Source organism: Zootoca vivipara, chromosome Z (genome assembly GCF_963506605.1).
Source record: "Zootoca vivipara chromosome Z, rZooViv1.1, whole genome shotgun sequence".
NCBI lineage: Eukaryota > Metazoa > Chordata > Lepidosauria > Squamata > Lacertidae > Zootoca > Zootoca vivipara.
In genome coordinates, this window is record NC_083294.1 from 19,163 (window position 1) to 46,174 (window position 27,012).

At 49.9% G+C, this 27,012-nt stretch overlaps 1 protein-coding gene across 3 annotated transcripts in view; it reads right to left on the reverse strand.

The window, feature by feature from the left end:
* The window catches only part of NPDC1 (neural proliferation, differentiation and control 1), a 63,810-nt gene that overhangs the window by 13,297 nt on the left and 23,501 nt on the right, over positions 1 to 27,012 (reverse strand). The window contains exons 2-5 of one of the 3 annotated variants that reach the window (XM_060270240.1): positions 22,306 to 22,446; positions 13,654 to 13,737; positions 13,320 to 13,487; positions 8,957 to 9,023 (exon numbers count right to left, since the gene is read on the reverse strand). In XM_060270240.1, coding sequence (XP_060126223.1) covers positions 8,957 to 9,023; positions 13,320 to 13,487; positions 13,654 to 13,737; positions 22,306 to 22,446 — 460 coding nt within the window. The remainder of the gene's footprint in view (positions 1 to 8,956; positions 9,024 to 13,319; positions 13,488 to 13,653; positions 13,738 to 22,305; positions 22,447 to 27,012) is intronic. The other 2 variants (XM_060270241.1, XM_060270242.1) reach the window with 2 other exon arrangements.

Genomic DNA, 27,012 nt, shown 5'->3' on the forward strand with positions numbered 1-27,012 from the left:
CTCCTTTGGAGATCTTTAAGCGGAGGCTTGACAGGCATATGTCAAGAATGCTTTGATGGTGTTTCCTGCTTGGCAGGGGGTTGGACTGGATGGCCCTCGGGGTCTCTTCCAACTCTAGGATTCTATGAATTTAATTTAGGGAGGCCGTAGTTAAAGGCTTGCCAAATGCACACCCAGAAAGGAAGCAGGACTGAATGTGGATCCCCTGGGGCTGGATCCTATTGTGTTTCACTGAGCAAGGGGAGTAGCCTCTGAGCACACGCAAAGTGCCACTGTCCCTCTTATGAATACCTGCAGGCAGCTCTCATATACCTTGGTTTAAGCAACAGGACTCCTGTTGCTTTGAAGATTCCACCTAAACCTTAGGAAGAACTTCCTGACAGTAAGAGCTGTTCGGCAGTGGGATTTGCTGCCAAGGAGTGTGGTGGAGTCTCCTCCTTTGGAGGTCTTGAAGCAGAGGCTTGACAGCCATCTGTCAGGAATGCTTGGATGGTGTTTCCTGCTTGGCAGGGGGTTGGACTGCCGAACAGCTCATACTGTCAGGAAGTTCTTCCTAATGTTTAGGAAGAACAATCTTATTGTTTCAGTTGAAAAAATGTATTTAAAATATTATTAAAGTAATGATTTTTTTTTAAAAAAATGTATTTATTAAAGATTTTTCCGAACAAACAAAATATACAAAGGTACAAAACACAACCAAAGAAATACAAAACACAAAAAAATACAAAACACAAAAAAATACAATACTGCAAAAACAAAAATTCTGACTTATGATCCTTATTTCTAATCTATTGACTTCCTCCTTCCACCTCCTACTGCGGTTCTTAGCAAGGTAATGGTCATTTTTCTCCTTCCTAAGTACAACAGTCAAGTTGGCAAAATACAGTATGAATGATTAGCCTGTTAAACTGGGGATTAAAAAAAACTAATATGAAAAGTTGTGATTCTAAAAATCTCCATCTACCAGCATATTAAAGTTAAATTAGCAAGAATGAGTCTTGATGTAGAAAACGATGATTTAAATCAAGCCTTGCCGACTAGTGATTTAAATCGTGATTTAAATTGTGATTTAAATCAGTTTGATTTAAATCAAATCCACCCTGCTACAATTCCCATCATTCCTGACCACTGGTCCTGTTAGCTAGGGATCATGGGAGTTGTAGTCCCAAAACATCTGGAGGCACACTGGTTGGGAAACACTGCCCTAGGCCAGGCATCCCCAAACTTCGGCCCTCCAGATGTTTTGGACTACGATTCCCATCATCCCCGACCGCCGGTCCTGTTAGCTAGGGATCATGGGAGTTGTAGGCCAAAACATCTGGAGGGCCGCAGTTTGGGGATGCCTGATGTAGAACTTGAGCTGGCAAGATCCAACCCAGGCATCCCCAAACTTCGGCCCTCCAGATGTTTTGGACTACAATTCCCAACATCCCTGACCGCCGGTCCTGTTAGCTAGGGATCATGGGAGTTGTAGTCCCAAAACATCTGGAGGCACACTGGTTGGGAAATACTGCCCTAGGCCAGGCATCCCCAAACTTCGGCCCTCCAGATGTTTTGGACTACAATTCCCATCATCCCCAACCACCGGTCCTGTTAGCTAGGGATCATGGGAGTGGTAGTCCCAAAACATCTGGAGGCACACTGGTTGGGAAACACTGCCCTAGGCCAGGCATCCCCAAACTTCGGCCCTCCAGATGTTTTGGACTACGATTCCCATCATCCCCGACCGCCGGTCCTCTTACCTAGGGATCATGGGAGTTGTAGGCCAAAACATCTGGAGGGCCGCAGTTTGGGGATGCCTGATGTAGAACTTGAGCTGGCAAGATCCAACCCAGGCATCCCCAAATTTCGGCCCTCCAGATGTTTTGGACTACGATTCCCAACATCCCTGACCGCTGGTCCTGTTAGCTAGGGATCATGGGAGTTGTGGGCCAAAACATCTGGAGGGCCGCAGTTTGGGGGTGCCTGGAATTAAAGCTTCGGAATAGAACAGGCTTCTCCAAACTTTTGGCCCTCCAGATGTTTTGGACTACGATTCCCATCATCCCCGACCGCCGGTCCTGCTAGCTAGGGATCATGGGAGTTGTGGGCCAAAACATCTGGAGGGCCGCAGTTTGGGGATGCCTGGATTAAATGGAGACAGGGAGAGACCCGCCGAGCTCCGTGGGGGAAATGGCGGGATGTAAGCGCAATAAACCAGGCACCCCCAAACTTCGGCCCTCCAGATGTTTCGGACTACGATTCCCATCATCCCCGACCACCGGTCCTGTTAGCTAGGGATCATGGGAGTTGTAGGCCAAAACATCTGGAGGGCCGCAGTTTGGGGGTGCCTGGAATTAAAGCTTCGGAATAGAACAGGCTTCTCCAAACTTTTGGCCCTCCAGATGTTTTGGACTACGATTCCCATCATCCCCGACCGCCGGTCCTGCTAGCTAGGGATCATGGGAGTTGTGGGCCAAAACATCTGGAGGGCCGCAGTTTGGGGATGCCTGGATTAAATGGAGACAGGGAGAGACCCGCCGAGCTCCGTGGGGGAAATGGCGGGATGTAAGCGCAATAAACCAGGCATCCCCAAACTTCGGCCCTCCAGATGTTTTGGACTACGATTCCCATCATCCCCGACCACTGGTCCTGCTAGCTAGGGATCGTGGGAGTTGTAGGCCAAAACATCTGGAGGGCCGCAGTTTGGGGATGCCTGGCCTACAACTCCCATGATCCCTAGCTAACAGGACCAGTGGTTGGGGAAGATGGGAATCGTAGTCCAAAACATCTGGAGGGCCGAAGTTTGGGGACGCCTGGCCTACAACTCCCATGATCCCTAGCTAACAGGACCAGTGGTTGGGGAAGATGGGAATCGTAGTCCAAAACATCTGGAGGGCCGAAGTTTGGGGGTGCCTGGCCTACAACTCCCATGATCCCTAGCTAACAGGACCAGTGGTTGGGGAAGATGGGAATCGTAGTCCAAAACATCTGGAGGGCCGAAGTTTGGGGATGCCTGGCCTACAACTCCCATGATCCCTAGCTAACAGGACCAGTGGTTGGGGAAGATGGGAATCGTAGTCCAAAACATCTGGAGGGCCGAAGTTTGGGGGTGCCTGGCCTACAACTCCCATGATCCCTAGCTAACAGGACCAGTGGTTGGGGAAGATGAGAATCGTAGTCCAAAACATCTGGAGGGCCGAAGTTTGGGGGTGCCTGGCCTACAACTCCCATGATCCCTAGCTAACAGGACCAGTGGTTGGGGAAGATGAGAATCGTAGTCCAAAACATCTGGAGGGCCGAAGTTTGGGGGTGCCTGGCCTACAACTCCCATGATCCCTAGCTAACAGGACCAGTGGTTGGGGAAGATGGGAATCGTAGTCCAAAACATCTGGAGGGCCGAAGTTTGGGGGTGCCTGGCCTACAACTCCCATGATCCCCAGCTAACAGGACCAGTGGTTGGGGAAGATGGGAATCGTAGTCCAAAACATCTGGAGGGCCGAAGTTTGGGGATGCCTGGCCTACAACTCCCATGATCCCCAGCTAACAGGACCAGTGGTTGGGGAAGATGGGAATCGTAGTCCAAAACATCTGGAGGGCCGAAGTTTGGGGGTGCCTGGCCTACAACTCCCATGATCCCTAGCTAACAGGACCAGGGGTTGGGGAAGATGGGAAGCGTAGTCCAAAACATCTGGAGGGCCGAAGTTTGGGGGTGCCTGGCCTACAACTCCCATGATCCCTAGCTAACAGGACCAGGGGTTGGGGAAGATGGGAAGCGTAGTCCAAAACATCTGGAGGGCCGAAGTTTGGGGGTGCCTGGCCTACAACTCCCATGATCCCTAGCTAACAGGACCAGGGGTTGGGGAAGATGGGAAGCGTAGTCCAAAACATCTGGAGGGCCGAAGTTTGGGGGTGCCTGGCCTACAACTCCCATGATCCCTAGCTAACAGGACCAGTGGTTGGGGAAGATGGGAATCGTAGTCCAAAACATCTGGAGGGCCGAAGTTTGGGGACGCCTGGCCTACAACTCCCATGATCCCTAGCTAACAGGACCAGTGGTTGGGGAAGATGGGAATCGTAGTCCAAAACATCTGGAGGGCCGAAGTTTGGGGACGCCTGGCCTACAACTCCCATGATCCCTAGCTAACAGGACCAGTGGTTGGGGAAGATGGGAATCGTAGTCCAAAACATCTGGAGGGCCGAAGTTTGGGGGTGCCTGGCCTACAACTCCCATGATCCCTAGCTAACAGGACCAGTGGTTGGGGAAGATGGGAATCGTAGTCCAAAACATCTGGAGGGCCGAAGTTTGGGGGTGCCTGGCCTACAACTCCCATGATCCCTAGCTAACAGGACCAGGGGTTGGGGAAGATGGGAAGCGTAGTCCAAAACATCTGGAGGGCCGAAGTTTGGGGGTGCCTGGCCTACAACTCCCATGATCCCTAGCTAACAGGACCAGGGGTTGGGGAAGATGGGAAGCGTAGTCCAAAACATCTGGAGGGCCGAAGTTTGGGGGTGCCTGGCCTACAACTCCCATGATCCCTAGCTAACAGGACCAGGGGTTGGGGAAGATGGGAAGCGTAGTCCAAAACATCTGGAGGGCCGAAGTTTGGGGACGCCTGGCCTACAACTCCCATGATCCCTAGCTAACAGGACCAGTGGTTGGGGAAGATGGGAATCGTAGTCCAAAACATCTGGAGGGCCGAAGTTTGGGGACGCCTGGCCTACAACTCCCATGATCCCTAGCTAACAGGACCAGTGGTTGGGGAAGATGGGAATCGTAGTCCAAAACATCTGGAGGGCCGAAGTTTGGGGGTGCCTGGCCTACAACTCCCATGATCCCTAGCTAACAGGACCAGTGGTTGGGGAAGATGGGAATCGTAGTCCAAAACATCTGGAGGGCCGAAGTTTGGGGGTGCCTGGCCTACAACTCCCATGATCCCTAGCTAAGAGGACCAGTGGTTGGGGAAGATGGGAATCGTAGTCCAAAACATCTGGAGGGCCGAAGTTTGGGGACGCCTGGCCTACAACTCCCATGATCCCTAGCTAAGAGGACCAGTGGTTGGGGAAGATGGGAATCGTAGTCCAAAACATCTGGAGGGCCGAAGTTTGGGGACGCCTGGCCTACAACTCCCATGATCCCTAGCTAACAGGACCAGTGGTTGGGGAAGATGGGAATCGTAGTCCAAAACATCTGGAGGGCCGAAGTTTGGGGATGCCTGGCCTACAACTCCCATGATCCCTAGCTAACAGGACCAGTGGTTGGGGAAGATGGGAATCGTAGTCCAAAACATCCGGAGGGCCGAAGTTTGGGGGTGCCTGGCCTACAACTCCCATGATCCCTAGCTAACAGGACCAGTGGTTGGGGAAGATGGGAATCGTAGTCCAAAACATCCGGAGGGCCGAAGTTTGGGGGTGCCTGGCCTACAACTCCCATGATCCCTAGCTAACAGGACCAGTGGTTGGGGAAGATGGGAATCGTAGTCCAAAACATCCGGAGGGCCGAAGTTTGGGGGTGCCTGGCCTACAACTCCCATGATCCCTAGGTAACAGGACCAGTGGTTGGGGAAGATGGGAATCGTAGTCCAAAACATCCGGAGGGCCGAAGTTTGGGGGTGCCTGGCCTACAACTCCCATGATCCCTAGGTAACAGGACCAGTGGTTGGGGAAGATGGGAATCGTAGTCCAAAACATCCGGAGGGCCGAAGTTTGGGGGTGCCTGGCCTACAACTCCCATGATCCCTAGCTAACAGGACCAGTGGTTGGGGAAGATGGGAATCGTAGTCCAAAACATCCGGAGGGCCGAAGTTTGGGGGTGCCTGGCCTACAACTCCCATGATCCCTAGCTAACAGGACCAGTGGTTGGGGAAGATGGGAATCGTAGTCCAAAACATCCGGAGGGCCGAAGTTTGGGGGTGCCTGGCCTACAACTCCCATGATCCCTAGCTAACAGGACCAGTGGTTGGGGAAGATGGGAATCGTAGTCCAAAACATCCGGAGGGCCGAAGTTTGGGGATGCCTGGCCTACAACTCCCATGATCCCTAGCTAACAGGACCAGTGGTTGGGGAAGATGGGAATCGTAGTCCAAAACATCCGGAGGGCCAAAGTTTGGGGATGCCTGGCCTACAACTCCCATGATCCCTAGCTAACAGGACCAGTGGTTGGGGAAGATGGGAATCGTAGTCCAAAACATCTGGAGGGCCGAAGTTTGGGGACGCCTGGCCTACAACTCCCATGATCCCTAGCTAACAGGACCAGTGGTTGGGGAAGATGGGAATCGTAGTCCAAAACATCTGGAGGGCCGAAGTTTGGGGACGCCTGGCCTACAACTCCCATGATCCCTAGCTAAGAGGACCAGTGGTTGGGGAAGATGGGAATCGTAGTCCAAAACATCTGGAGGGCCGAAGTTTGGGGACGCCGGGCCTACAACTCCCATGATCCCTAGCTAAGAGGACCAGTGGTTGGGGAAGATGGGAATCGTAGTCCAAAACATCTGGAGGGCCGAAGTTTGGGGACGCCTGGCCTACAACTCCCATGATCCCTAGCTAACAGGACCAGTGGTTGGGGAAGATGGGAATCGTAGTCCAAAACATCTGGAGGGCCGAAGTTTGGGGATGCCTGGCCTACAACTCCCATGATCCCTAGCTAACAGGACCAGTGGTTGGGGAAGATGGGAATCGTAGTCTAAAACATCTGGAGGGCCGAAGTTTGGGGATGCCTGGCCTACAACTCCCATGATCCCTAGCTAACAGGACCAGTGGTCAGAGATGTTGGGAATTGTAGTCCAAAATATCTGGAGGGCCGAAGTTTGGGGGTGCCTGGCCTACAACTCCCATGATCCCTAGCTAACAGGACCAGTGGTTGGGGAAGATGGGAATCGTAGTCCAAAACATCTGGAGGGCCGAAGTTTGGGGATGCCTGGCCTACAACTCCCATGATCCCTAGCTAACAGGACCAGTGGTTGGGGAAGATGGGAATCGTAGTCCAAAACATCTGGAGGGCCGTAGTTTGGGGATGCCTGGCCTACAACTCCCATGATCCCTAGCTAACAGGACCAGTGGTTGGGGAAGATGGGAATCGTAGTCCAAAACATCTGGAGGGCCGAAGTTTGGGGGTGCCTGGCCTACAACTCCCATGATCCCTAGCTAAGAGGACCAGTGGTTGGGGAAGATGGGAATCGTAGTCCAAAACATCTGGAGGGCCGAAGATTGGGGATGCCTGGCCTACAACTCCCATGATCCCTAGCTAACAGGACCAGTGGTTGGGGAAGATGGGAATCGTAGTCCAAAACATCTGGAGGGCCGAAGTTTGGGGATGCCTGGCCTACAACTCCCATGATCCCTAGCTAACAGGACCAGTGGTTGGGGAAGATGGGAATCGTAGTCTAAAACATCCGGAGGGCCGAAGTTTGGGGGTGCCTGGCCTACAACTCCCATGATCCCTAGGTAACAGGACCAGTGGTTGGGGAAGATGGGAATCGTAGTCCAAAACATCCGGAGGGCCGAAGTTTGGGGATGCCTGGCCTACAACTCCCATGATCCCTAGCTAACAGGACCAGTGGTTGGGGAAGATGGGAATCGTAGTCCAAAACATCTGGAGGGCCAAAGTTTGGGGATGCCTGGCCTACAACTCCCATGATCCCTAGCTAACAGGACCAGTGGTTGGGGAAGATGGGAATCGTAGTCCAAAACATCTGGAGGGCCGAAGTTTGGGGACGCCTGGCCTACAACTCCCATGATCCCTAGCTAACAGGACCAGTGGTTGGGGAAGATGGGAATCGTAGTCCAAAACATCTGGAGGGCCGAAGTTTGGGGACGCCTGGCCTACAACTCCCATGATCCCTAGCTAAGAGGACCAGTGGTTGGGGAAGATGGGAATCGTAGTCCAAAACATCTGGAGGGCCGAAGTTTGGGGACGCCGGGCCTACAACTCCCATGATCCCTAGCTAAGAGGACCAGTGGTTGGGGAAGATGGGAATCGTAGTCCAAAACATCTGGAGGGCCGAAGTTTGGGGACGCCTGGCCTACAACTCCCATGATCCCTAGCTAACAGGACCAGTGGTTGGGGAAGATGGGAATCGTAGTCCAAAACATCTGGAGGGCCGAAGTTTGGGGATGCCTGGCCTACAACTCCCATGATCCCTAGCTAACAGGACCAGTGGTTGGGGAAGATGGGAATCGTAGTCTAAAACATCTGGAGGGCCGAAGTTTGGGGATGCCTGGCCTACAACTCCCATGATCCCTAGCTAACAGGACCAGTGGTTGGGGAAGATGGGAATCGTAGTCCAAAACATCTGGAGGGCCGAAGTTTGGGGGTGCCTGGCCTACAACTCCCATGATCCCTAGCTAAGAGGACCAGTGGTTGGGGAAGATGGGAATCGTAGTCCAAAACATCTGGAGGGCCGAAGATTGGGGATGCCTGGCCTACAACTCCCATGATCCCTAGCTAACAGGACCAGTGGTTGGGGAAGATGGGAATCGTAGTCCAAAACATCTGGAGGGCCGAAGTTTGGGGATGCCTGGCCTACAACTCCCATGATCCCTAGCTAACAGGACCAGTGGTTGGGGAAGATGGGAATCGTAGTCTAAAACATCTGGAGGGCCGAAGTTTGGGGGTGCCTGGCCTACAACTCCCATGATCCCTAGGTAACAGGACCAGTGGTTGGGGAAGATGGGAATCGTAGTCCAAAACATCCGGAGGGCCGAAGTTTGGGGATGCCTGGCCTACAACTCCCATGATCCCTAGCTAACAGGACCAGTGGTTGGGGAAGATGGGAATCGTAGTCCAAAACATCTGGAGGGCCAAAGTTTGGGGATGCCTGGCCTACAACTCCCATGATCCCTAGCTAACAGGACCAGTGGTTGGGGAAGATGGGAATCGTAGTCCAAAACATCTGGAGGGCCGAAGTTTGGGGGTGCCTGCGCTAAATAAAACCGCTGGCCTTTTGCCAAGGAAAGGTTTTTTTTCGCATGGGCCTACCTGCACCAGCAGACGGCGGCGACCACCAGAGCTGCGATTCCCGCGGCCGTACATACGACAATCATCCCTGCAGAGACGCACAGGCGGAAAAGTTTGTAGAGAGGAGGAAGGAAGGAAGGAAGGAAGGAAGGAAGGAAGGAAGGAAGGAAGGGGGGAAGAAAACAGCAGTTAACCTCCTTGGACGACGCACGGCCGAAGCTTCATCAAGTTATGTTTTATTGCAATTCTGTGGGTGTCAGCCGCCCTGAGCCCGGTTTTTGACTGGGGAGGGCGGGGTATAAATAAAAATTTATTATTATTATTATTAAATAAAATTTTATGATTTTGTTTTCTTCATCAGCATTTTTTTATTTATAGGTTTTTTTTTAAAAAAAATCTCTATTAATTCATATTAAAATCCGTACACACAAAAAAAAGAAACACACATTTCGTTTGTAAAATAATAAGTAAAATAACTTCCAAACTTTAACACATCATAGAATCCTTGGTAGCAAATCCCACTGCCGAACAGCTCTTACTGTCAGGAAGTTCTTCCTAATCATAGAATCCCAGAGTTGGAAGAGACCACGAGGGCCATCCAGTCCAACCCCCTGCCGAGCAGGAAACACCATCAAAGCATTCTTGACATATGCCTGTCAAGCCTCTGCTTAAAGACCTCCAAAGGAGGAGACTCCACCACACTCCTTGGTAGCAAATCCCACTGCCGAACAGCTCTTACTGTCAGGAAGTTCTTCCTAATCATAGAATCCCAGAGTTGGAAGAGACCACGAGGGCCATCCAGTCCAACCCCCTGTCAAGCAGGAAACACCATCAAAGCATTCTGGACATATGCCTGTCAAGCCTCTGCTTAAAGACCTCCAAAGAAGGAGACTCCGCCACACTCCTTGGCAGCAAATCCCACTGCCGAACAGCTCTTACCGTCAGGAAGTTCTTCCTAATGTTTAGGTGGAATCTTCTTTCTTGTAGTTTGAATCATAGAATCATAGAGTCAGAAGAGACCACAAGGGACATCCAGTCCAACCCCCTGCCAAGCAGGAAACACCATCAAAGCACCCAAAGGGTGCTCATCAATGGCTCCTCCTCATCCTGGAGAGAAGTGACTAGTGGGAGGAACCACAGGGTTCTGTCTTGGGCCCAGTCTTGTTCAACATCTTGATCAATGACTTGGATGATGGGCTTGAGGGCATCCTGAGCAGGTTTGCAGACGACACCAAATTGGGAGGGGTGGCTAATACCCCAGAGGACAGGATCACACCTCAAAATGACCTTAACAGATTAGACAACTGGGCCAAAGCAAACAAGATGAATTTGAACAAGGAGAAATGTAAAGTACTACTAAAAAATGAAAGGCACAAATACAGGATGGGGGACACCTGGCTTGAGAGCAGTACATGTGAAAAGGATCTAGGAGTCTTGGTAGACCACAAACTTGACATGAGTCAGCAGTGTGATGCAGCAGCTCAAAAAGCCAATGCAATTCTGGGCTGCATCAAGAGGAGTATAGCATCTAGATCTAGGGAAGGAATAGGACCACTGTATTCTGCTCTGGTCAGACCTCACCTGGAGTACTGTGTCCAGTTCTGGGCACCACAGTTCAAGAAGGATCCTGACAAGCTGGAACGTGTCCAGAAGAGGGCAACCAAAATGGTCAAAGGCCTGGAAACGATGCCTTATGAGGAACAGCTTAGGGAGCTGGGTATGTTTAGCCTGGAGAAGAGAAGGTTAAGGGGTGATATGATAGCCATGTTCAAATACATGAAAGGATGTCATATGGAGGAGGGAGAAAGGGTGTTTTCTGCTGCTCCAGAGAAGCAGACACGGAGCAATGGATTCAAACTTCAAGAAAGAAGATTCCACCTCAACATTAGGAAGAACTTCCTGACAGTGAGAGCTGTTTGGCAGTGGGATTGGCTGCCGAGGAGTGTGGCGGAGTCTCCTCCTTTGGAGGTCTTTAAGCAGAGGCTTGACAGGCATATGTCAAGAATGCTTGGATGGTGTTTCCTGCTTGGCAGGGGGTTGGACTGGATGGCCCTTGTGGTCTCTTCCAACTCTATGATTCTATGATTAGGAAGACCTTCCTGACAGTCAGAGCAGTTCGGCAGTGGGATTTGCTGCCAAGGAGTGTGGTGGAGTCTCCTCCTTTGGAGGTCTTGAAGCAGAGGCTTGACAGGCATATGTCAAGAATGGTTGGATGGTGTTTCCTGCTTGGCAGGGGGTTGGACTGGATGGCCCTTGGGGTCTCTTCCAACTCTAGGATTCTATGATTAGGAAGAACTTCCTGACAGTAAGAGCTGTTCGGCAGTGGGATTTGCTGCCAAGGAGTGTGGTGGAGTCTCCTCCTTTGGAGGTCTTTAAGCAGAGGCTTGACAGGCATATGTCCAGAATGCTTTGATGGTGTTTCCTGCTTGGCAGGGGGTTGGACTGGATGGCCCTTGGGGTCTCTTCCAACTCTAGGATTCTATGATTAAGATAATGTCTCCATAGTGGCTGCTGCGACCGAGATGTTAACAAAGGATATTGTTAACAAAGGATATAAGCTGAGACCCTACCAAGTCAAACCCATCTTTATTTGTTATTCCTCTTATCCACCTCCGGTGGTGAGTCAAGCGCTCCAGACGTTCCGCACGTATTGGGTCCAAAACTCTGTGGCGGGAGGGGGAGGCCCCCCCCCTAAAAAGTGGGAAAAACTATTTGCCTCTCTGCTGTGCGTTCGAAATTTGGATCGATATAGCCTTCCATTGTTATATTATATTCTGCCATATTTGGAATAATAATAATAATAATAATAATAATAATAATAATAATAATAATTTATTATTTATACCCCGCCCATCTGGTCGGCTTCCAACAAAATACAGAAATCAAACATTAAAAGCTTCCCTAAACAGGACTGCTTTGAGATGCCGTCTAAAGCATAGCTGCCAAGTAGCCCGTTTTCCCCGGGAAACCCCCGTTTTTACTTACCTTTCCCCGGTGGCCCCCCCGTATCACTTCGTCTCCCGTTCTTCTCCGTTATTTTCTCCTGCCGGCGGCCATTTTTTCCCCTTTCCGATTTGCCCTTCTATGGGCACGAAAACGGCCAGCTTCAAAAGCCGCACCTACGCAGGTCCGGAAGTGCATAGGCGTGACTTCCGGCGGCGGCGGCCATTTTGGGTGCCCATAGATGGGCGGAGCGACACCGGAAGTTGCGTCGGCGCACTTCCCGACATGCGTACAAGCGACGTTTGAAGCCGCCGGCGGCCATTTTGGGCGCCCATAGATGGGCGGAGCGACGCCGGAAGTTGCGTCGGCGCACTTCCCGACATGCGTACAAGCGACGTTTGAAGCCGCCGGCGGCCATTTTGGGCGCCCATAGATGGGCGGAGCGACGCCGGAAGTTGCGTCGGCGCACTTCCCGACATGCGTACAAGCGACGTTTGAAGCCGGCGGCGGCCATTTTGGGTGCCCATAGAAGGGCAAAGCGACGTCGACGCAACTTCCGGTGTCACACGGCTGCCGGTCCCGGATTTTGCAGTCCGGAACTTGGAAGGTAAGGTCTAAAGGTCTGGTAATTGTCGTTCTCTTTGACCTCTGGTGGGAGGGCGTTCCTCAGGGCGGGTGCCACCACCGAGAAGGCCCTCCGCCTGGTTCCCCGTAACTTGGCTTCTCGCAACGAGGGAACCGCCAGAAGGCCCTCGGCGCTGGACCTCAGTGTCCGGGCAGAACGATGGGGGTGGAGACGCTCCTTCAGTACTTCCTGACAGTAAGAGCTGTTCGGCAGTGGCATTTGCTGCCAAGGAGTGTGGTGGAGTCTCCTTCTTTGGAGGTCTTTAACGATGGGGGTGGAGACGCTCCTTCAGGTATACCGGACCGAGGCCGTTAAGGGCTTTAAAGGTCAGCGCCAACACTTTGAATTGGGCTCGGAAACGTACTGGGAGCCAATGTAGGTCTTTCAGGACCGGTGTTATGTGATCTCGGCGGCCGCTCCCAGTCACCAGTCTAGCTGCCGCATTCTGGATTAGTTGTAGTTTCCGGGTCACCTTCAAAGGTAGCCCCACGTAGAGCGCATTGCAGTAGTCCAAGCGGGAGATAACTAGAGCATGCACCACTCTGGTGAGACAGTCCGCAGGCAGGTAGGGACTCATCCTGCGTCCCAGATGGACACAGAATTGACCTGCGTCTCCATGGACAGCTGTGAGTCCAGCATGACTCCCAGGCTGGGCACCTGGTCCTTCAGGGGCAGAGTTACCCCGTTCAGGACCAGGGAGTCCCCCACACCCGCCCGCCTCCTGTCCCCCACAAACAGTACCTCTGCCTTGCCAGGATTCAACCTCAATCTGTTGGCCGCCATCCACCCAGTTGCCTTGCCGAACCGCTGGCTTACCCAGTATGAGAGCGTCATTCGACGAGAGCGGCTTTCCCACTGGAGTCCTTTGGATGGCCTCTGGGCGAAGGGAAGGTGTTGCAAGAGGACGTCCCGCCTGCCCCTTTGGGGAGGACTCGGACTTCGGCGCACCGATCCTGCGGTGCTTGCCCACGGGGGCCGGGCTTCCTGCGTCAGGCAAAAAAAAAAACACGTCCACAACGGTCGGGGTCAGGGCGAAAGGTTAATGCATGCAGAAGGACGGCCCCACTGGCCCCCCTGGACGGTCTCACCCTGTTTAAGGAGCTTCATTCAAGATGGGCGGAGTGGAAAGTGGTCCACAGGATAGGCTTACCATCCCGCTGAGCATCATCCTGTTTGGACAGCACCTCGGCCACTAAATCAACTTCTTCCTCTAGGTTGGGAGCGCTGGGTGGCCCTAAGGAGGAAGACGGAAGGTATCCAAAGAAAAGTTACCAGCAGGTTATTTCATACAATTTATGGGCCAAAGAACTGCTGAGAATAAACCCGCACAGGGGTTGACGGATAACTACCAGTCAAAGATTCCACCTCAACATTGACAGTGGGAGCTGTTCGGCGGTGGAGTCTGCTGCCGGGGAGTGTGGCGGAGTCTCCTAATAGAATCATAGAATCGTAGAGAAGATTCCACCTCAACATTAGGAAGAGATTCCTGACAGTGGGAGCTGTTCGGCGGTGGAGTTTGCTGCCGGGGAGTGCGGCGGAGTCTCCTTCTTTGGAGGTCTTGAAGCAGAGGCTTGACAGGCATATGTCAGGAACGCTTTGATGGTGTTTCCTGCTTGGCAGGGGGTTGGACTGGATGGCCCTTGGGGTCTCTTCCAACTCTATGATTCTATGATTAGGAAGAACTTCCTGACAGTCAGAGCTGTTGGGCAGTGGAATTTGCTGCCAAGGAGTGTGGTGGAGTCCCCTTCTTTGGAGGTCTTTGGGCGGAGGCTTGGACAGGCATATGTCAGGAATGCTTTGATGGTGTTTCCTGCTTGGTGGGGGGTTGGACTGGATGGCCCTTGGGGTCTCTTCCAACTCTAAGATTCTATGATTCTATGATTAGGAAGAACTTCCTGACAGTGAGAGCTGTTCGGCACTGGAATTTGCTGCCAAGGAGTGTGGTGGAGTCTCCTTCTTTGGAGGTCTTTAAGCAGAGGCTTGGCAGGCATCTGTCAAGAATGCTTGGATGGTGTTTCCTGCTTGGCAGGGGGTTGGACTGGATGGCCCTCGTGGTCTCTTCCAACTCTAGGATTCTATGAAAGTAGTTTTAAAGGACGTAAAATGTTCAGAAACGAATAATTGAAATCAACAATAAGCTTCACCTCGCTTGTAGGGTTAAAAGAAGTTTCGCAAGGAGTAATTTGTACATTATTGTGAAGAGAATTAAGAATAGATGTACCGGAAATTTGAGTTTATAGCAATAACTAGAGCAGTAACAAAATGCATAATTAGAAAGATAGAATCATAGAATCGTAGAGTTGGAAGAGACCCCGAGGGCCATCCAGTCCAACCCCCTGCCAAGCAGGAAACACCATCAAAGCATTCTTGACATATGCCTGTCAAGCCTCTGCTTAAAGACCTCCAAAGAAGGAGACTCCACCCCACTCCTTGGCAGCAAACTCCACTGCCGAACAGCTCCCACTGTCAGGAAGTTCTTCCTAATGTTTGGGTGGAATCTTCTTTCTTGTAGCTTGAATCCATTGCTCCGTGTCCGCTTCTCTGGAGCAGCAGAAAACAACCTTTCTCCCTCCTCTAGAATCATAGAGTTGGAAGAGACCACAAGGGCCATCCAGTCCAACCCCCTGCCGAGCAGGAAGCCCCATCAAAGCATTCTTGACATATGCCTGTCAAGCCTCTGCTTAAAGACCTCCAAAGAAGGAGACTCCACCACACTCCTTGGCAGCAAACTCCACTGCCGAACAGCTCCCACTGTCAGGAAGTTCTTCCTAATATTTAGGTGGAATCTTCTTTCTTGTAGCTTGAATCCATTGCTCCGTGTCCGCTTCTCTGGAGCAGCAGAAAACAATCTTTCTCCCTCCTCCATATGACATCCTTTTATATGTTTGAACATGGCTATCATATCACCCCTTCACCTTCTCTTCTCCAGGCTAAACATACCCAGCTCCCTAAGCCGTTCCTCCTAGAGTCCCACATAAATGACCAGATCACTAGATTTTCTGGATCTCTCACAAGTCTACTCTAAATACAACCCAAACCGTGTACAGTGGTACCTCTACTTACGAATTTAATGCTTTTCGTAAGTAGGAAAAAAAATGTCGAATCCCATAGGAATGCACAGGGAGAAAAAAATTGTAAGTCGAAGCAACCCTATCTAAAAAATCGTAAGTAGAAAAAAAAATGTAAGTCGAATCCCATAGGAATGCATTGGGAGGGAAAAAATTGTAAGTCGAAGCAACCCTATCTAAAAAAATCGTAAGTAGAAAAAAAAATCCTATCTAAACCGCATCCAAGATGGCGGAGGGAGCGCCATTCGTAAGTAGAAACATTCGTAAGTAGAGTTATTCGTAAGTAGAGGTACCACTGTGTTTGATAATTGTCTGCATGAATAATCATTTCAACATTTCCATTAAATATTTATTTTTATGATTTTTATGATTATCATTCTTACTACTAGTACTACTACTCCTGATGATTATAGAGCATTATTTACTCTTTATGCGAGGCGGGCGTAAACTACCCTGTTTCTCATATTTTAAGACATACCCATAAAATAAGCCATAGCAGGATTTTTAAGCATTCAAGGAATATAAGCCATACCCCGAAAATAAGACATAGGGATAGGCGCAACAGCAATGCCGGCCGCGGCAGGAGGAGGAGGGAAAAAAATAAGACATCCCTTGAAAATAAGCCATAGTATGTTTTTTTTAAGGAAAAAATAAATATAAGACATGTCTTATAATATGAGAAACACGGTAGCAGCTATGAGAGTAAAATAATCAAGCGACAATAAACGAAAGCAAAAACAATGTAACTGGGATTAGAGGGATTTAGCTGCTGGCTAGAAAGGGACTTAGAGGGAAACTTTAGGATGCAAAAAAACAACAGAGGTGACCCAGCAATCCTTCCGCTGCCGGCTGTTGGTTTTTTTTTTTTGCTTCTCTAGGGAGGGGCAGCTGCCCCCCCTCTGCCCCATGCTGGGTACGCCCATGCAAAGTGACGATTCTTAGCGACAGATGGGAGCTTACATAAGAGCCTGGTTGTTAAGCGACCGGCGTTTGGACTGCATTTCAGTGAGCCGGGGAGATTATGTACTGCAAGTGGCAGCTCCTTTCCCCCTTTAAAAATGCTGGAGATTGGGGGCTTCTTTCATAGAATCATAGAATCGTAGAGTTGGAAGAGACCACAAGGACTCCTGTTGCTTTGAAGATTCCACCTCAACATGAGGAAGAACTTCCTGACAGTCAGAGCTGTTCGGCAGTGGAATTTGCTGCCAAGGAGTGGGGTGGAGTCTCTTTCTTTGGAGGTCTTGAAGCAGAGGCTTGACAGGCATATGTCAAGAATGCTTTGATGGTGTTTCCTGCTTGGCGGGGGGTTGGACTGGATGGCCCTTGGGGTCCCTTCCAACTCTAGGATTCTATGATTCTATGAAACTACAAGAAAGAAGATTCCCCCTCAACATTAGGAAGAACTTCCTGACAGTCAGAGCTGTTCGGCAGTGGAATTTGCTGCCAAGGAGTGGGGTGGAGTCTCTTTCTTTGGAGGTCTTGAAGCAGAGGCTTGGCAGCCATATGTCAAGAATGCTTTGATGGTGTTTCCTGCTTGGCAGGGGGTTGGACTGGATGGCCCTTGTGGCCCCTTCCAACTCTAGGATTCTATGAAAGTAGTTTTAAAAGACGTAAAATGTTCAGAAACGAATAATTGAAATCAACAATAAGCTTGACCTCGCTTGTAGGGTTAAAAGAAGTTTTGTAAGGAGTAATTTGTACATTATTGTGAAGAGAATTAAGAATAGATGTACCGGAAATTTGAGTTTATAGCAATAACTAGAGCAGTAACAAAATGCATAATTAGAAAGATAGAATCATAGAATCCTAGAGTTGGAAGAGACCCCAAGGGCCATCCAGTCCAACCCCCTGCCAAGCAGGAAACACCATCAAAGCACTCTTGACATATGCCTGTCGAGCCTCTGCTTAAAGACCTCCCAAGGAGGAGACTCCGCCACACTCCTTGGCAGCAAATCCCACTGCCGAACAGCTCTGACTGTCAGGAAGTTCTTCCTAATGTTGAGGTGGAATCTTCTTTCTTGTAGTTTCATAGAATCATAGAATCCTAGAGTTGGAAGAGACCCCAAGGGCCATCCAGTCCAACCCCCTGCCGAGCAGGAAACACCATCAAAGCATTCTTGACAGATGCCTGTCAAGCCTCTGCTTAAAGACCTCCAAAGAAGGAGACTCCGCCACACGCCCTGGCAGCAAATCCCACTGCCGAACAGCTCTTACTGTCAGGATGTTCCTCCTAATCATACAATCGTAGAGTTGGAAGAGACCACGAGGGCCATCCAGTCCAACCCCCTGCCAAGCAGGAAACACCATCAAAGCATTCTTGACAGATGGCTGTCAAGCCTCTGCTTAAAGACCTCCAAAGGAGGAGACTCCGCCACACTCCTTGGCAGCAAATCCCACTGCCGAACAGCTCTTACTGTTAGGAAGTTCTTCCTAATCATAGAATCGTAGAGTTGGAAGAGACCACAAGGGCCATCCAGTCCAACCCCCTGCCGAGCAGGAAACACCATCAAAGCATTCTTGACAGATGGCTGTCAAGCCTCTGCTTAAAGACCTCCAAAGAAGGAGACTCCGCCACACTCCTTGGCAGCAAATCCCACTGCCGAACAGCTCTTACTGTCAGGAAGTTCTTCCTACTGACATGTCCCAGCAGGCTTTTTTTATGTTCTTATGTAGGCCAAAATTCTGGATACCAGCACCCCTTTGCAAGGGTGTCCACTACCCATTGTACACCTTGTGTCCCATGTAGTCCCTGTGTTGCTATTTTTAGAACTCTGCGAATATTTCATGACTCTGGCAAGCTTTCCCAGCTTTTCATTGCTTGGGACATGGAAAAAGTGTCTTTAATAATGCAAGCACATAGACGTCAACCCACTGCATGAATGTGAAAGGAAATGACAAACAGCGCAGGGACAAAGGTCAAGGGGTGATATGATAGCCATGTTCAAATATAGGAAAGGATGTCATATGGAGGAGGGAGAAAGGTTGTTTTCTGCTGCTCCAGAGAAGCGGACACGGAGCAATGGATGCAAACTTCAAGAAAGAAGATTCCACCAAAACATTAGGAAGAACTTCCTGACGGTGAGAGCTGTTCGGCAGTGGGATTTGCTGCCAGGGAGTGTGGCGGAGTCTCCTCCTTTGGAGGTCTTTAAGCAGAGGCTTGGACAGGCAAATGTCAAGAATGCTTTGATGGTGTTTCCTGCTTGGCAGGGGGTTGGACTGGATGGCCCTTGGGGTCTCTTCCAACTCTAGGATTCTATGAACTTCCTGACAGTCAGAGCTGTTCGGCAGTGGGATTTGCTGCCAGGGAGTGTGGCGGAGTCTCCTTCTTTGGAGGTCTTTAAGCAGAGGCTTGGACAGGCATATGCCAAGAATGCTTTGATGGTGTTTCCTGCTCGGCAGGGGGTTGGACTGGATGGCCCTTGGGGTCTCTTCCAACTCTACGATTCTACGAAAGAAGCCCCCAATCTCCAGCATTTTTAAAGGGGGAAAGGAGCTGCCACTTGAAGTACATAATCTCCCCGGCTCACTGAAATGCAGTCCAAACGCCGGTCGCTTAACAACCAAGCTCTTATGTAAGCTCCCATCTGTCGCTAAGAATCGTCACATTGCATGGGCGCAGCCAGCATGGGGCAGAGGGGGGGCAGCTGCCCCTCCCTAGAGAAGCAAAAAAACAAGAACAGCCGGCAGCGGAGAGCGGAGTTGCAGTGTCCTCAGTGTCCTCAGTGTGGACCATTCCCTGGGACAGGGAAGGATTGCTGGGTCACCTCTGTTGGTTTTTTGCATCCTAAAGTTTCCCTCTAAGTCCCTTTCTAGCCAGCAGCTAAATCCCTCTAATCCCAGTTACATTGTTTTTGCTTTGGTTTACTGTCGCTTGATTATTTTACTCTCATAGCTGCTCGCTTACGCTCGCCTCGCACAAAGAGTAAATAATGCTCTATAATCATCAGGAGGAGTAGTAGTAGTAGTAGTAAGAATGATAATCATAAAAAATCATAAAAATAAATATTTAATGGAAATGTTGAAACGATTATTCATGCAGACAATTATCAAACACAGTGGTACCTCTACTTACGAATAACTCTACTTACGAATGTTTCTACTTACGAATGGCGCTCCCTCCGCCATCTTGGATGCGGTTTAGATAGGATTTTTTTTTTCCTACTTACGATTTTTTAGATAGGGTTGCTTCGACTTACAATTTTTTTCCTCCCAATGCTTTCCTATGGGATTCGACTTACATTTTTTTTTCTACTTACGATTTTTTAGATAGGGTTGCTTCGACTTACAATTTTTTTCCTCCCAATGCTTTCCTATGGGATTCGACTTACATTTTTTTTTCTACTTACGATTTTTTAGATAGGGTTGCTTCGACTTACAATTTTTTTCCTCCCAATGCATTCCTATGGGATTCGACTTACATTTTTTTTCCCTACTTACGAAAAGCATTAAATTCGCAAGTAGAGGTACCACTGTACAAGGTTTGGGTTGTATTTAGAGGAGACTTGTGAGAGATCCAGAAAAATTTAGTGATCTGGTCATTTATGTGGGATTCTAGGAGGAACGGCTTAGGGAGCTGGGTATGTTTAGCCTGGAGAAGAGGAGGTGAAGGGGGGGATATGATAGCCATGCTCAAATATATGAAAGGATGTCATATAGAGGAGGGAGAAAGATTGTTTTCTGCTGCTCCAGAGAAGCGGACACAGAGCAATGGATCCAAACTTCAAGAAAGAAGATTCCACCTCAACATCAGGAAGAACTTCCTGACATTCAGAGCTGTTCGGCAGTGGGATTTGCTGCCAAGAAGTGTGGTGGAGTCAAAGGCCTGGAAACGATGCCTTATGAGGAACGGCTTAGGGAGCTGGGTATGTTTAGCCTGGAGAAGAGAAGGTTAAGGGATGATATGATAGCCATGTTTAAATATATTAAAGGATGTCATATGGAGGAGGGAGAAAGGTTGTTTTCTGCTGCTCCAGAGAAGCAGACACGGAGCAATGGATTCAAGCTACAAGAAAGAAGATTCCACCTCAACATTAGGAAGAACTTCCTGACAGTAAGAGCTGATCGGCAGTGGGATTTGCTGCCGAGGAGTGTGGTGGAGTCTCCTTCTTTGGAGGTCTTTAAGCAGAATCTGTCAGGAATGCTTTGATGGTGTTTCCTGCTCGGCAGGGGGTTGGACTGGATGGCCCTTGGGGTCTCTTCCAACTCTAGGATTCTATGATTCTAATAGTATAACCACCTAAACATTAGGAAGAACTTCCTGACAGTCAGAGCTGTTCGGCAGTGGGATTTGCTACCAAGGAGTGTGGTGGAGTCTCCTTCTTTGGAGGTCTTGAAGCAGAGGCTTGACAGGCATATGTCAAGAATGCTTTGATGGTGTTTCCTGCTTGGCAGGGGGTTGGACTGGATGGCCCTTGTGGTCTCTTCCAACTCTAGGATTCTATGATTCTAAAGTCGCTTTCAATTGAAAATATTCCAGCCAATTTATTCCCATCTTTTGTAATTCTTCCTATTCTTTTTATTTAGGATTTTGGTTCACTTCTTCCACCAGCTCTTTATAGATTGGCCACGAATCTTTCGTGCTTGTTTTTAAATTTTCTAGTAGGGAAGTTTCGGCAAGTTTCTCCGTGCTGCAGGATTTCCTGGTTTCATGTTGTCCTGAGTTGCAATTGTTTTATTCTGTGTTCGCAAAAAAACAAAACAAAACGAAACAACAACTCCTTTTTAACACCTTTTACGCCAGCTGCCTACAAGTCATAGAATCATAGAATCATAGAGTTGGAAGAGACCCCAAGGGCCATCCAGTCCAACCCCCTGCCAAGCAGGAAACACCATCAAAGCATTCCTGACAGATGGCTGTCAAGCCTCTGCTTAAAGACCTCCAAAGAAGGAGACTCCACCACACTCCTTGGCAGCAAATCCCACTGCCGAACAGCTCTTACTGTCAGGAAGTTCTTCCTAATCATAGAATCCTAGAGTTGGAAGAGACCACAAGGGCCATCCAGTCCAACCCCCTGCCAAGCAGGAAACACCATCAAAGCACTCCTGACAGATGGCTGTCAAGCCTCTGCTTAAAGACCTCCAAAGAAGGAGACTCCACCACACTCCTTGGCAGCAAATCCCACTGCCGAACAGCTCTGACTGTCAGGAAGTTCTTCCTAATGTTGAGGTGGAATTTTATTTCTTGTAGTTTGAATCCGTTGCTCTGTGTCCGCTTTTCTGGAGCAGCAGAAAACAACCTTTCTCCCTCCTCCATATGACATCCTTCTCCGAAGGGAATGCAGCTCCGAGGAAATACCATGCTTCTCCCATTTTAAGACGTGCCTATAAAATACGCCATGGCACGATTTTCATGCTTTGGGGAAAAATATAAGACATACCCCGAAAAGAAGCCGTAGTGCTACCGTAAGTGCAGCTCTGGGGGGCCTCGCCAAAACACCCAGCAGCGCGCGCCGTGTGGAGGCCTGATCCAGCGGGACGCAGCAAAGTCCGCAGCGCGCGCCGTGTGTCCTATATGGTTACAAAAGCTTTCCAATCCTGCCATGGCTTATATATATTATGTGGTGCCAGAGGGAGCGGGCCTCTCCTCCAAACAGAAAATGAAACACAGGCGGCAACATGGACCGTGGGCAACTTCCGATTCTGGCATGGATCGCCCAGAAGTAGCTTTACTGGGTCGGAGATTGAAACTGGCACTATTGTTCTGGCCGAGGCGTTCGGCGCCCAGCCCTACCTACCGCCGGCCGGCCGTGCCTTGGGGACGCACTGGCCGTCTCCGTCCTCGACGAACCGAGAGAGACACGGGCCACAGGCGTACGATCCGGGGAGGCAGAACTCGCGCCGCAGCAAAGCGCATTCCAGACGCCGAGGGCACGACTCTGTGCGCGAGTGAGAGAGAGAGAGAGACAGAACCCATTAGCGATCCGTATGCATTTGGCACCAAGTTGTCACCCCAAAATGCCCACTGCTAGGTAAGACAAAAGACCACCTAGAGCAGGCATCTCCAACCTGCGGCCCTCCAGATGTTCTGGCCTACAACTCCCATGATCCCTAGCTAGCAGGACCAGTGGTCGGGGATGATGGGAATTGTAGTCCGAAACATCTGGAGGGCCGAAGTTTGGGGATGCCTGGTTTATTGCGCTTGCATCCCGCCATTTCCCCCACGGAGCTCGGCGGGTCTCTCTCCCCGTCTCCATTTAATCCAGGCATCCCCAAACTGCGGCCCTCCAGATGTTTTGGCCCACAACTCCCATGATCCCTAGCTAACAGGACCAGTGGTCGGGAAAGATGGGAATTGTAGTCCAAAACATCTGGAGGGCCGAAGTTTGGGGGTGCCTGGCCTAGGGCAGTGTTTGGACATGCCTGACCTAGAGTCTGCAAATTTCCCCCAGGAGCAAACAAAGCACTTGAAGAGGCTGGGGGGGGGGAGGGCAGGCTAATTTCTCAGAAGGAAAAATATTAATACCACCAGGACATTTCACCCCAGACTTGACCTGAGTCAGCAGTGTGATGCAGCAGCTCAAAAAGCCAATGCAATTCTGGGCTGCATCAATAGGAGTATAGCATCTAGATCTAGGGAAGGAATAGTACCACTGTATTCTGCTCTGGTCAGACCTCACCTGGAGTACTGTGTCCAGTTCTGGGCACCACAGTTCAAGAAGGATACTGACCAGCTGGAACGTGTCCAGAGGAGGGCAACCAAAATGGTCCAAGGCCTGGAAACGATGCCTTATGAGGAACGGCTTAGGGAGCTGGGTATGTTTAGCCTGGGGAAGAGAAGGTGAAGGGGTGGTATGATAGCCATGTTCAAATATATATGGAGGAGGGAGAAAGGTTGTTTTCTGCTGCTGCAGAGAAGCGGACACGGAGCAATGGATTCAAGCTACAAGAAAGAAGATTCCACCTCAACACTAGGAAGAACTTCCTGACAGTAAGAGCTGTTCGGCAGTGGGATTTGCTGCCAAGGAGTGTGGTGGAGTCTCCTTCTTTGGGGGTCTTTAAGCAGAGGCTTGACGGGCATATGTCAAGAATGCTTGGATGGTGTTTCCTGCTTGGCAGGGGGTTGGACTGGATGGCCCTTGGGGTCTCTTCCAACTCTAGGATTCTATGATTCTATACCTCAGATTCTACAGATCTACAGATAGGTATATTTTTTTTCAAAAAAACGAAAGCTGGGAATCCTGGGATATGGGTTTGCCTAAGTGGAGGACATGCCACTCCCCTACCCTGTGGGGATGCCCATTCTTCTTTCGCCAAATAGAATGTAGAGCTTTGCATAACTGGCCTATTCAAAATCATAGAATCCTAGAAGAGTTGGAAGAGACCCCAAGGGCCATCCAGTCCAACCCCCTGCCAAGCAGGAAACACCATCAAAGCACTCTTGACATATGCCTGTCAAGCCTCTGCTTAAAGACCTCCAAAGGAGGAGACTCCACCACGCTCCTCGGCAGCCAATCCCACTGCCGAACAGCTCTGACTGTCAGGAAGTTTTTCCCAATGTGGAGGTGGAATCTTCTTTCTCGAAGTTTGAATCCGTTGCTCCGCGTCCGCTTCTCTGGAGCAGCAGAAAACAAGCTTTCAACTTACCCCGTGTATATTGTGTATGTATATCGGAGGGAAAGAGCATGCGAATTGCGTTTGCGTGGAACTTAAAAAGGAGCAAACAATGGAGATTTTTTTCAGAGGGGGGGGAGACTTAAGCCTGGGAAAAATGAAAAAGTGACAGCAGCCTAGACTGATGGGATCTGCCATTCTCGCTCGCCACACGCCAGCTTAAAAATACTCCAGAGTCTCCCGAGAGGAGAAGGCGTTAACTCACAGGACACGGGAGCCTCCCCTCGCATCCTGTTCCCTTCCAGGAACTGTTTGCTTCAACGTGGCCTAATGGGTGTGTGTGTGTGTGTGTGTGTGTTTGTGTGTGTAGACTGAATTTCCCCCGCCTGGAAAGCAAACAGCCCGAGCCCAGGCTGCCAGCAGAGGGAGAATGTGATCCGATGGTGTTGCCTCAGTTTGCTATATTCTTCATACAGTGGTACCTCGGTTTATGAACACAATTGGTTCCGGAAGTCTGTTCATAAACTGAAGCGTTCATAAACGGAAGCGAACTTTCCCATTGAAAGTAATTGAAAGTGGATTCATCCGTTCCAGACGGGTCCGCGGAGTACTCAACCTGAAGCGTACTTAACCCGAAGCATGGGTGCAATTGGTTCCGGAAGTCTGTTCATAAACTGAAGCGTTCCTAAACGGAAGCGAACTTTCCCATTGAAAGCAATTGAAAGTGGATTAATCCGTTCCAGACAGGTCCGCAGAGTACTTAAACTGAAGTGTTCATAAACTGAATCATGGGTGTCATTGGTTCCGGAAGTCTGTTCATAAACTGAAGCGTTCATAAACGGAAGCGAACTTTCCCATTGAAAGCAATGGAAAGTGGATTAATCCGTTCCAGATGGGTCCGCGGCGTTCGTAAACCGAAAATTCATAAACCGAGGTGTTCATAAACCGAGGTTCCACTGTAATGGAAAGTGGATTAATCCGTTCCAGACGGGTCCGCGGAGTAACCGTTCATAAACGGAAGCGAACTTTCCCATTGAAAGTAATGGAAAGTGGATTAATCCGTTCCTCATAAGGCATCGTTTCCAGGACTTTGACCATTTTGGTTGCCCTCCTCTGGACACGTTCCAGCTTGTCAGTATCCTTCTTGAACTGTGGTGCCCAGAACTGGACACAGTACCCCTATGAGGAACGGCTTAGGGAGCTGGGTATGTTTAGCCTGCAGAAGAGAAGGTTAAGGGGTGATATGATAGCCATGTTCAAATATATCAAAGGATGTCATATAGAGGAGGGAGAAAGGTTGTTTTCTGCTGCTCCAGAGAAGCGGACACGGAGCAACGGATTCAAACTTCAAGAAAGAAGATTCTACCTCAACATTAGGAAGAACTTCCTGACAGTAAGAGCTGTTCGGCAGTGGAATTTGCTGCCAAGGAGTGTGGTGGAGTCTTCTCCTTTGGAGGTCTTTAAGCAGAGGCTTGACAGGCATATGTCAAGAATGCTTTGATGGTGTTTCTTGCTTGGCAGGGGGTTGGACTGGATGGCCCTTGGGGTCTCTTCCAACTCTATGATTCTATGATTCTATGAATTTAATTTAGGGAGGCCATAGTTAAAGGCTTGCCAAATGCACACCCAGAAAGGAAGCAGGACTGAATGTGGATCCCCTGGGGCTGGATCCTATTGTGTTTCACTGAGCAAGGGGAGTAGCCTCTGAGCACACGCAAAGTGCCACTGTCCCTCTCATGAATACCTGCAGGCAGCTCTCATATACCTTGTTTTAAGCAACAGGACTCCTGTTGCTTTGAAGATTCCACCTCAACCTTAGGAAGAACATCCTGACAGTAAGAGCTGTTCGGCAGTGGAATTTGCTGCCAAGGAGTGCGGTGGAGTCTCCTTCTTTGGGAGGTGTTTAAGCAGAGGCTTGACAGGCATATGTCAAGAATGCTTTGATGGTGTTTCCTGCTTGGCAGGGGGTTGGACTGGATGGCCCTTGTGGTCTCTTCCAACTCTATGATTCTATGATTCTATGAACTTCCTGACAGTGAGAGCTGTTCGGCAGTGGCATTTGCTGCCAAGGAGTGTGGTGGAGGAGTCTCCGTCTTTGGAGGTCTTTAAGCAGAGGCTTGACAGGCATATGTCAAGAATGCTTTGATGGTGTTTCCTGCTTGGACTGGATGGCCCTTGGGGTCTTTTCCAACTCTATGATTCTATGACTGCCTTTCCTCCCCTGTCATTTCAAGAGCTTTTCTTTTCTTTTCTCTTCATCCTCAAAGAGATTTAGAACTTTAGCTAGGCAATACAGAATTGATCCTCTCCTCCCCTGTGTAAAACTCGATTTAAAATTGACGGCAAGCACCTACAAACATAACAACGAACATATCCTGCCGCTGCTTTGCCCTCTGGGAGGTTTCGGCGCACTTCGGCTTCGCCCCCCTCTCCCTCCTTCCAGGAAGGATTAAGCGGCGAGAGGGATACTTCTCAATCTAATTCAAGCTCCAATAAGGTGATCGGCTGCCATTTATAGTCTCCGGTTGCAACCGAGTCTTCTGCGCCGGTACTTACGATGCAATTAAACTCCCATTTGTTGGCGGTTAACAGTGCTGGAAATTGAGTTTCTAGAAGGGCAGCGGGTGGGGGAGGAAGGCTGGCCTCATTTACCAGCACTTGGGATTTCCGTAAACACGAACCGTTCTGCCCATCCTTGGAAAAGAATTAGACGCATTTGCCAAAGATTGTTGCCGTTAGTCATGTTTGCTAGAATGGTGGCATTGGAGCCTGCCTGGCCCTGGAGGCCTGAGAGTCTAGTCTTGGACCGGCTTGGAAGCCCACAAAAACTGCCTGGAGTTCCACAGGAGGCAATATTGGACTAGGCAAAGCCTCCACCCTCCGAGGCAGCC